The sequence below is a fragment of the Equus przewalskii genome, chromosome 6 (genome assembly GCF_037783145.1).
Source record: "Equus przewalskii isolate Varuska chromosome 6, EquPr2, whole genome shotgun sequence".
Taxonomy (NCBI): Eukaryota; Metazoa; Chordata; class Mammalia; order Perissodactyla; family Equidae; genus Equus; species Equus przewalskii.
In genome coordinates, this window is record NC_091836.1 from 47,238,987 (window position 1) to 47,250,890 (window position 11,904).

Sequence of the window (11,904 nt, forward strand, 5' to 3'; positions counted from 1 at the left end):
TCGCCGGTTTGGATCCCGGGTGCAGACATGGCACTTCCTGGCAAGCCATGCTGTGGTAGGCGTCCCACAGGTAAAGTAGAGGAAGATGGGCACGGATGTTAGCTCAGAGCCAGTCTTCCTCAGCAAAAAGAGGAGGATTGGCAGCAGTTAGCTCAGGGCTACTCTTCCTCTAAAAAAAAATTTTTTTAAATAAATCAAAAGTACCTAGGAATAAATTTAACCAAGGAGGTGAAGGACTTATATAAAGAAAACTATAGGACATTACTGAGAGAAATTGATAATGACTTAAAGAGATTCCTTGCTCATGGATTAGAAGAATAAACATAGTTAAAATGTCCATACTACCCAAAGCAATCTACAGATTCAATGCAATCCCTATCAGAATCCCAATGACATTCTTCACGGAAATAGAACAAAGAATACCAAAATTCATATGGGGCAATCAAAGACCCCAAATTGCTAAAGCAATCCTGGAAAAAAAAGAATAAAGCTGGGTATCACAATCCCTGTGATACCCCTGTCACTTAAAAATGTACTACAAAGCCATAGTGACAAAAACAGCCTGGTACTGGTACAAAAGCATGCACACAGATCAATGGGACAGAACTGAGAGCCCAGAAATAAAACCGCACATCTACAGTCAGCTAATCTTTGACAAAGGTGCCAAGAACATACAATGGAGAAGAGATAGTGTCTTCTATTGATGCTGTTGGAAAACTGGACAGCCACATGCAAAAGAATGAAGGTAGACCACTATCTCACACCATACACAAAATAAACTGAAAATATTTCAAAGACTTGAAGATATGACCAGAAACTAAATAACTCCTGGAAGATAATATTGGCAGTACACTTTTTGACATCAAACTTAAAAGGATCTTTTCAAATACCATGTCTTCTTGGACAAGGGAAACAAAAGAAAAAATAAACAAGTGGGAATTCATCAGACTAAAGAGCTTCTGCAACGCAAAAGAAACTAGGATCAAAACAAAGAGACATCCCACCAATTGGGAGAAAATATTTGTAAACCATGTATCTGAGAAGAGGTTAATCTCCATAATATATAAGGAACTCACACAAATGAACAATAAAAAAACAAACAACCCAATCAAAAAGTGGGCAGAGGAGATGAACAGACATTTTTCCAAAGAAAATACACAAATGGCCAATAAACACATGAAAAGATGTTCAACATCACTAATCATCAGGGAAATGCAAATCCAAACTACACTGAGATACCACCTTACACCTGTTACAATGGCTATAATGGCTAAGACTAAAAATAACAAATATTGGAGAGGGTGTGGAGAGAAGAGACTCCTCACACACTGCTGGTGGGAATGCAAACTGATGCAGCCACTATGCAAAACAGTATGGAGATTCCTCAAAAAACTAAAAATAGAAATACCATATGACCCAGCTATGCCACTACTGGGTATCTACCCAAACAATTTGAAATCAACAATCCAAAGTAACATATGTACCCCTATGTTCATTGCAGCACTGTTCACCATAGCCAAGACATGGAAGCAACCCAAGTGCCCATCGACCAATGATTGGATAAAGAAGATGTGGTGTATATGTAGACAATGGAGTAATATTCAGCCAGAAAAAAGAGAAATTCATCCTATTTGCAATAACATGGAAGGACCTAGAGGGAATTATGCTAAGCAAAATAAGCCAGACCGAGAAAGACAAACATTAGATGATTTCACTCATATGTGGAATATAAACAAGTACTGGGACAAAGAAAACAGTTCAGTGATCACCAGGGTAAGGAAGGTGGGGGGTAGGCACAGGGGTGAAGGAGAGCACTTATGTGGTGACAGTCAAGAAATAATGTACAACTGAAATCTCACATTGATGTAAACTATTATGAACTCAATAACAAAAAAGAAAAATTCCTAAGAGAGGAAACTCACTTAAGGAGACTCCCTGCCTGCACGTCCTGCCCCGCTCCTCTGCCTGACTTCAGCCTCCCTCACGTAACCGGTGTTGATTACCAGTTGATCATCCTGTTAATGTTTCTTTATAAAAAGACAAGCAAGTACAAATGATTCTTTTTCTCACCCTTGTTTGTTCTTGTAATGAGTGGCCAGGGTCCACATATTTGATGTTTGACTTCTGAACACTTAAGCATCATCCCTCCCTTTAACCCTAGATACTCTTCTTCTTCTTCGTTTTTTTTTTTTTTTAAGATTGGTACCTGAGCTAACCTCTGTCACCAATCTTTTTTTTGCCTTCTTCTCCCCAAAGCCCCCCAGTACATAGTTGTATATTCTAGTTGTAGGTCCTTCTGGTTGTGCTATGTGGGATGATACCTCAGCATGGCCTGATGAGTGGTGCCCTGTCCATGCCCAGGATCTGAACTGGCAAAACTGTGGGCCGCCAAAGTGGAGCATGTGAACCTAACCACTCGGCCATGAGGCCGGCCCCCTCCCCTTTCCCTTGGGCCTTCTTACCTGGACAGGCTGATGAGAAAGCCTGGAGGCTCCTGCACTGTGGGCTGCTGCTTGCTGGGCAGCTCCTCCTGGGTGCTGTCCTGCCCTGTGTTGCATTGCTGACCCCACTAAGCCTGGATTCTATATAGAGAGGACCGAGTTGACAGATCTGATAATTCCTTGTCCTTTGGAAGCAGGAGTATGAGAATGGGGTCACCCTTAGTGCCGTCCTGGGTCCTATGTCTTGGGCGGAATCTATCTGTGTATGTAGAATGAAGATGAGACTGAGGCTGGGATCACCTGACGTTTAGGGGAGGCCTGGGGTTACAAGGATGACTATACTCTGAAGTGAGCCCATTAGATGGACGCTCCTTAAAAAGCAATTATTTCAGAGAGAAAGATAAGAGACAGGAAAATTTAGCCAGTAGGTGTTGAGATTACAGAAAGCTCACCAGGATCCCTAAGTAACTCTGCTGCTGCTGCCACCCCTGCGTCTATTGCTTCAAAGATCCTGACCCTCTGGGTTATAGTGTGCAACACCCACAGTCTGAGTTTGTCACAGCAAAGGGATTAGTTCAAACCCAATGTTAGCTTGTGTCCCTTAAACTTTATAAAGCAACCAGTTGTCATGGAGGAGGCCTCTGACCCAGATGGCAGTGGTGTGAGGCTCTCTGGAGGAGGGCCTTAAGTTGTCCAGAGGCTTCTGGTGCAAGAAATTGTCCTAGGCCCCACACTATATGCCATTAGAGCTGCTATTGTCACCAGGTACTGAGATCTCTTGAAAATAGAGGCTTTCACAAGCACTGAGCATGTGACCCTCTACCAAGATGCCTATTATACCTTAGGTCCTGGAAACAGCATCCTGCCAGCTCAGCCCAGCAACTGACACCTACTTGTGATATGATGGAGGCTAACCTTGGCCCTGTAGCTTATGCCACTTACAGGATGGGAATGACCTTTCTTTCTTCAGTTCATTGAAAGATGCTATGATGATGAAGGAGGTCACCCCTCTCCCAAACACCTTGGTTCCCTGGGTAGTTCCTTGGGATTAACTGAGTGCACAGCACTGGAGAGTGCATAGTTTTTAAGGACAACACACATTTGTACATGATGAAGCTCAGTTGAGAGTTGCTGCTCTTCATCCCTTTATTGGGATGTCCCTGATGAAGAACAAAATCCCAGGGTCAGCAGAGCTAACCAAACTTCAGGCAGTCATCTTACTACTGGCCAAAAATTGGCCTCATCTGGATATGTTCAGAAACCTTGGCTGATTGTCTAAGAGATGCCCCTTTGTAGTAAAAGAACTCCGGGAATCTCTTTACTCAGAGATATTCAAAATAGAAATCAAGGTAACACTTGTCTGTACATTACTAGTTCTACAATACAAGGACTCACCAGGACACTTGTTATCCCCCTTGGAGTTCCAACACTACTGATAGTGACCATGGCACTTCTCAGAGGATACAGCGCTGTGCTCTCCAAGAAGACAGTTGATGGAAGTTTCCCCTCCCTTATGGGTCTCAGGCTCATAGAGCACCATACTGGCTTATTGAAATAGGTTGAGTGAGAGATTCCTGTTTCAGTCAACAGGGGTGAATTGTAATGAGTCTGTCTTCATCTTTTTCTTTGAAAGACTTCATTTTTTTTCAGAGTAGTTTTAGGTTTACAGAAAAGTTCATCAGAATTTACAGAGTTCCCACATACCTTCTCTCTGCATCCACACAGTTTGCACTTTCACATTTTGTATTAGTGTTGTACATTTTTTTATGGTTTCCAACCCTTATTGATTCATTACAGTGCACAGTGCCCATTAGCATTGACTCTGTGTGTTACACACCGTATGGGTTTTGGCAAATGTGTAATGACGTGTCCCCATCATTTCTGTGTCATAGAGTGTAGTTTCACTTCCCTAAAACTCCCCTGTGCTCCACCTGTTAACTCATCCCTCCCTCCAACCCCCAAATCCTTCACGACCAAGATCTTTCTAGTGGCTCAGGCTTTTGTCTTTTCCAGAATGTCATATACTTGGAATTATACACTACATAGTCTTGTCACATTGGCTTCTTTACTTAACAATATACTTTTAAAGTTCCTCCGTGTGTTTTCATGGCTTGGCACCTCATTTCTTTTTATCACTGAACAAAATTTCATTGTATGGATACTCCAGTGTTTCTCTATTCAATACTTGAAGGACATCTTGTTTAAAACTGTCTTGTCAATTATGAATAAAGTGCCTATAAATATTCACGTGTAGGTTTTGTGTGAATGTAAGGTTTCATCTAACTTGGAAAAATACCAAGGAACCTTATTGCTGGATCTTAGTCTATGTAGGCACTGCTTTTGCTCATCCAAGAACCTTTGGTATGGTTATGTTTTCATTTCATTAAGTTCAAAATTATTTTTCATTTCTCTGGAGACTTCTTTGATTCTACATATATTCACAAATGTATTGCTGAATCTCCATATATTTGGGGGTTCTCCAACTGTCTTACTGTTATTGACCTCTATATGAATGCCTAGGTGGTGTTAAACCATATTTTGAATAATTTCTGTCCTTTCAAATTTGCTAAGGTGTGCTTTTTTTTCCCCAGAAGGTGGTTTGTCCTGTTGAATGTTCCATGTGAGCTTGAGAAGAATGTATATTCTGCTGCTGTTGTATGAAGTAGTCAATATTTGAGTACAGTAAAAGCCAGTTGTTTCATGTTGTTATTCAGTTCACCTCTGTCCTACCTCATTTTCTGGCTGCTGGACTTCATAATTTATGATAAGAGCGTTTTGAATTCTCCAACTATTGAACTGAATTCATTGATTTCTACTTGGATTCTCTCAGTTCTTGCCTCATGTATTTTGCCCCTCTGTTGTTACATGTATACACGTGAAGGATTGCTGTGCCTTCTTGGAGAATAGACCCCTTTATCAGTATATAATGCCCCTCTCTTATCTCTGAATTTTCCTTCGTTTGAAATCTGCATTGTCTATAATTCACATCCCTATGCCAGCTTTTTTTTTGGATCTATGTTTGCATTGAATATTTTTCTCTGTCCCTTACGCTTCATCAGTCTGTGTTTTTATATTGAAATTGGGCTTCTTGTAGACAGTATATAACTCAGTTTTTTAGAAATCTGATATTATTATCTTTCAATAGTACTGAGACCTTTGATGACTAGATAGGTTATTGATACAGCTGAATTAATATTTAGCACCTCTTGCTGTTTTTTATATCTTGCTCTTGTTGTTTGGTTCTTTTTGTCTTCCACCTGTTTTCCACATCCTCTGGGTGAAATTGAGCATTTTATTTGATTCTTTCCCCCCCTCTCTTAGCAAGTCAACTACACATTTTTTTTAAAACTCTCTTTTAGTGGTTTCCCTTGAGTTTTTAATACGTTTATAACTAACAGACTTTTGCAGCCAAATAACACTATACCATGTCACTGTGTGCAAGTACTTCATAACACTATTCCTAATTTCCCCTCTGTGCCTTGTCACATTGCTGTCACATACATTGTCACATTTATTTCACTTGTCCATAAGTTTTTTCATTACCAAATAAATACATTATTGGTAATATTTACAGATATATATAAAAGGTATTTTACGTTCATTTTTTCCCATTCTACTCCTCTACCTTTATCATTTACAATCTGATAGTTTTTTGAACATTTTATTCAAAGTATGTGTACTCATGACAAATTTCCTCAATTTTTCTCAAAAAGTCCTTAGTTTTCCTTTTGAAGGATAGTTTTCCCTCGACTGGAATTCTAGGAGAGTGGTTTTCTATTTTCAACACTTTAATTATTTCACTCTACTCTGTTCTTGTTGCATGGTTTTTGGAAAGAAATCCAATTTGGTACCCAAAGTGTGTTTCTTCTCTGGCATTTTTCAATATATTCTTTGTCATTGGTTTCTCTCTAGTTTGAGTGTGATATCCTTGAGTGTGCACTTTTGTAGTTTATCATGTTTAGTGTGCTCTGAACTTCCAGGATGTGCACTTTGCTGTCTATCACTAATTTTAGGATATTTTGGTGATTATTATTTCACTTGTTTCTTCTTTTACTTTCTCTTCTTTTCCTTCAGGTATTCCCATTATGTATATTTTAAACCTTCTATTAAAGGGGATTGTCCTAGGCTTCATTGATATTGTGTTCTGTATTTTTTGTGGGTTTTTTTTTTTTTGACTCAATGATAATATTTGTTTCGTTGCATGGCATTTCTCTCATTTGCCAACATGGTCTTGACCCTGTCATTACAGAGTAATACAATAAAATGTGATCACAGTAAAAACGTGGAAATTCCTACAAAATAGATCCCCACTGCTGTCAGTCTTATGCACCCTACTCTACATATATGTGTGATGTTTTAGGACTCAGTAGCCATTGAGGATGTGACTGTGAACTTCACCGTGGAGGAGTGGGCCTTACTGGATCCTTCACAGAAGAAACTTTACAGAGATGTGATGTTGGAAACCTTTAGGAACCTGGCCTCAATAGGTAAGAATGAGGACATTGCTTCACTGCATCAATTAGAGAGCAAGTGTTTCTTGCCTTCAACATTGTTCCAAGATGAATGGAAAGGAGAGATGTTGCTAAATAAACTAGAAATGGTCATAGTTCATCATAGACTTAGAATCTAAAAATTTTTCTGTAATTTCTAATACTTTGGAATCAACTTTCTGGGTCTGCATTTCAGGAAAAACATGGGAAGATTATGATACTGAAGATCAGTGCAAAAACCAGGGGAGAAAACTAAGGTGAGTCATACTCAGAATAGTAAGTAGTATCTCATGTGAGAATCCTGGTATGTTATTTGAAAATGAATGAAACAAATAAAAAACCCTTGGTTCAAATTTAGCTAGTCTTAGAAAATTTTCACCAAATATACTTTCTGAAATGTGATGTGGAGTTCAGCTTTTACAAAATGGTTCAGTTGGGAACAGTTTTGGTAATCCCTATATATGACTATCACTGTTTGGATAATATCAGGGCTGAAGTCCTCTTGCAGAGAATTCAGTTTCCAAGAATTCAGACAAAGCAGAAAACCTAAGCTTTTCCTATAAATTATAATAATTATAACAAATATAAGATCATTAATAAAGAAATCATTATTAATCTGCTCATTTTTTACAGAAGTCATATGGAATTGAGACTCTGTGCAAGTGAAGAGGGTAGTCAATGTGGAGAAAATTTCAGCCTCATTCCAAATCTCAAGCTGAACAAGAAAACTACAGGAGCAAAACCATGTGAGTGCAGTGCATGTGGAAAAGTCTTCATGCATCATTCATCCCTTAATAGGCACATAAGGTGTCACAATGAACACAAACCATATGACTATCAAAAATATGGAGAAAAGCCATATAAATGTAAGGAATGTGGGAAAGCCTTCACTTTTCCCAGTGTTCTTCGAATACATGAAAGAACTCATACTGGAGAGAAACCCTATGAATGTAAAAAATGCAGTAAAGCATTCACTTCTTCCAGGTCTCTTCGAATACATGAAAGAACTCACACTGGAGAGAAACCCTATGAATGTAAAAAATGCAGTAAAGCATTCACCTTTTCCAGTTCTCTTCGAGTACATGAAAGAATTCATACTGGAGAGAAACCCTATGAATGTAAGGAATGTGGGAAAGCCTTTACAGCTCCCTCAAGCCTTCGATCACACATGATTTTTCACACTGGTGATGGACCTTATAAATGTAAGGAATGTGAGAAAGTATTCATTTCTCCCAGTGCATTTCAAATTCATGAAAGAAGTCACACTGGAGAGAAACCCTATGAATGTAAAAATTGTGGCAAATCATTCAGTCATCCGAGTACTCTTCGAATGCATGAAAGACGTCACACTGGAAAGAGACCCTATAAATGTAAGGAATGTGGGAAAGCCTTTATTGCTCTCACAAACCTTCGAGTACACATGATCACTCACACTGGAGTTGGACCTTACAAATGTAAGGAATGTGGGAAAGTTTTCATTCATCCCAGTTCATTTCAAATACATGAAAGGAGTCACACTGGTGAGAAACCCTATGAATGTAAAGAATGTGGGAAAGCCTTTAGTCTGTACACTAACTTAAAAAAACACAAAAGAACTCACACAGGAGGGACACCCTTTGTATGTAAGGAATGTGGTAATGCTTTTATTTCACTTCGTGTTTTACAAATACATGAAAGAAATCACACTAGAGAGAAATTCTATGAATGTAAAAAATGCAATAAAGCACTCACTTCTTCTAGTTCTCTTCGAAGACATGAAAGAAATCACACTAGAGAGAAACCCTATGAATGTAAAAAATGCAGTAAAGCATTCTGTTATCCCAGTTCTCTCCAGGTACATGAAAGAATTCATACAGGAGAGAAACCCTATGAATGTAAGGAATGTGGGAAAGCCTTTATAACCCCCTCAAGCCTTCGATCACACATGATCTTTCACACTGGAGATGGACCTTATAAATGTAAAGAATGTCAGAAAGCATTTATTTCTCCCAGTGCATTTCGAGTACATGAAAGAAGTCACACTGGAGAGAAACCCTATGAATGTAAAGAATGCAATAAAGCATTCAGTTGTACCAGTTCTCTTCGAGTACATAAAAGAATTCATACAGGAGAGAAACCCTATAAATGTAAAGAATGCAGTAAAGCCTTTACTTCTTCCAGTTCTCTTCGAGTACATGAAAGAATTCACACAGGAGAGAAACCCTATGAATGTAAAGAATGTGGGAAAGCCTTTATAGATCCGTCAAGCCTGCGATCACACAAGATGATTCACAGAGAAGATAGACCTTATAAATGTAAGGAATGTGAGAAAGCATTCATTTATCCCAGATTACTTCAAAGACATGAAAGAAGTCACACTGGGGAGAAACCCTATAAATGTAAAGAATGTGGGAAAGCCTTCAGCTCTCATCAAAGTTTCCAAATACATAAAGGAAATCATAGTGGAGAGAAAAAATATGAATGTGAAAAATGTAGTAAAGCATTTAGTTTTCCCAGTTCTCTTCGAAGACATGAAAGAACTCATAATGCAGAGAAACCCTATGCATGTCAGGAAAGTGGGAAAACTTACTTCTCATGAAAACTTTTACGGATAATCAAGAAGACACACTAGCGGGAAAACCACATAAATGTGTTGAATGTGAGCGAGACTTTCGTCATCTGAGTTCTTTCTGAAGGCATGAAAGGAATCACTTGATAAAAACCTCTTGAATGCAAACAATGTCAGAAAGACTTCAAATGGCCTACATCATTAAATGTGAAACTCCTACCAAAAAGAAACATAAGTGTAAGTCATATGAGAAAGCTTGATGGAATTTTACTTGTGTATGATGTTCTAGAAAACATTCAACATGAAAGAGTAGTTTTAAAAGTTGTAAATATATTGTGTTTACCAAGCCTCTCTCTTAAAGTGCAACATTGGATTGTGGATTTCCATTAATCACTTTCAGAAATGAATACTGAGGTGAGATAATTCTTCATGTCATCATGCATCAATAGTACATAAGATTGTACTATAAGTACATAAGTACATGTACTTAGTGTTTTTTACTTAAATCAATTAATTATATTTTCTCTTTAATTTTTTATAATGTTTTAATTGTTCTGTGTTAAGGGGCCATTGAAAAATGACAGTTTGTGATGGTTGGGATGTTACTACAGGCCTTGTACTGCAGTTCCTGGATATGCCTAATATGATGTATATATTGTTCTTTTCTTAGAGAAAACTCCTTTTTCAGGTGGTGGGTATAGGAGCCTATTTTTATTTTCCATATTATTAAACAATTGGAATAAATTTTTATGTGTGGCAAGTTTATCAAAGAGTATAGTTTCATGTGAATTCTTGTTTTCATATTTGGACGTTTGCTCTTTGTCCTTCCTTCTGACTGGTATTTGATGAATAGACTTTGAATTACATAGAAACCTATGATAGGACAATAAAATCTAGAGCTGGACATATCAGCCCTGTATTATCTTATGTGAGTGAGGGTAATAATAAGAATTAGAACTTTAAGAATCCACCACCTTTTTGGGTGTATTTTCCACTGATGTTTTCACATTTCACATCAAAGATACATTAGAGTTAGGACTTTTTCTTAAGGCCTCTTCTGTCCACCAGGAAATAATTCAAACTTTCATGCTTGGGAATATTCTCTGACTCTCCTCTTCTCTAGATGATATCTGTATAAGGTCTAATTTGTGTAGGAAACACTTATGCTGTTAATAGTGCTAGTGAGGCTGTTTTCCTGATTCACCGTGGCATCTACAATGGGGCATAAAAAAGTCTCGGGAGTTCATTTCTCTGCTGCATTGTGCAGTGGCTGCCTTGACCCAGTTCTTCCATGTGAGAACAGTCACATTTCTCATGTCACAAAGACTATGTGTGTTTCCCATTAGTTGTAGCTGAATGTATTCCCTCAATATGTTTTCAGTAATGTTTGATGGTATGTCATTAAAACTATGTGCATTTCTCAGTGAAATGAACATTTCTGTAGTTGTTACATTGATATATTTTATCAACTGTTTTCTAAGCCATGGTATGTTAATAACTATTATTTTGGTTTTCATTTCTTCAAAGAATATATTAAAATCAATTTTAATTATGGATTTTCAGATATATTTTCCAATTTTCTTCACTTAATCACATTATGAGTCAATTTTATCATGTGCATGCAAATTCAGATATATTTTCCAAAGGCAAACCTTGTTTTTTATTCTTTTATACTTATAATCTTTGTCATGAGTGTAAGTTCTCATTTATTCTTAACCCAAAACTTAAAAATTATGTTTTTTCAGTGCCCACTTGCCAGTGACCTGCAATATTGCACCTGTAGTCAGAGAGAGGTTTAGTGAATTCTAGTAAAAAGGACCACAGACCATAGAGGACTGTGCGGTGTAACAGTAACAGGGTGCTCAGAAGAACTTCTTACAAGATTTTGGCTTGTGTGAGGTGATTTGATTGTCATTCAAGGAAGCAAGTCATTTTCTGTATTGAATGCTGTGAGGAGGTAAACTTAATTCTATCTTTGATAATCCTAATCATTGTTTTCTAGAAGGCAGAAACAATGCAGTGGAGCTAAAGTTAATTTGTAAGACGTTCCAGTTAGTCCTTTTAGTAAGAAGAAGAGAATATTAGTCATTTTTATAATTTGAATTTTATCTTTTGTCATTTTCACTGGTGTGGTTACAAAATATTTTAGTTTTGTCTTGGTAACTGTGTACCTTTGCAAAAGGATGTGTGTGACATTTTTCTCTTCGGTAGGATAAGACTTGGCCTTGCAGTGGATGCAGCCAGCTCCTGGCCCTCTGGAACAGCTTTGCCTTTCCTACTTATTATCAAAGCACTGATGTATTTCCTATGGTGTATTAGACGGTGTTGACCATGAAGTACCTCAGTTACATTATATAAATTCACTTCTTAGTATACTATATAATATCTTTAGTATCTTCTTTATGAGTCAACTGAGGCCTTTGAG

General features: G+C 37.8%; 1 protein-coding gene across 3 annotated transcripts in view; it reads left to right on the plus strand.

Moving 5' to 3' along the window:
• Positions 1 to 10,244, plus strand: part of LOC103558043 (zinc finger protein 709-like) — a 41,844-nt gene extending 31,600 nt beyond the window's left edge. The window contains exons 2-4 of one of the 3 annotated variants that reach the window (XM_070625373.1): positions 6,802 to 6,928; positions 7,128 to 7,188; positions 7,565 to 10,244. In XM_070625373.1, coding sequence (XP_070481474.1) covers positions 6,802 to 6,928; positions 7,128 to 7,188; positions 7,565 to 9,509 — 2,133 coding nt within the window. In that variant the 3' untranslated portion in view covers positions 9,510 to 10,244. Of the gene's footprint in view, positions 1 to 6,690; positions 6,929 to 7,127; positions 7,189 to 7,564 lie in introns of all 3 variants that reach the window. The other 2 variants (XM_070625374.1, XM_070625375.1) reach the window with 2 other exon arrangements.
• The last annotated feature ends 1,660 nt before the right edge of the window (positions 10,245 to 11,904 follow it).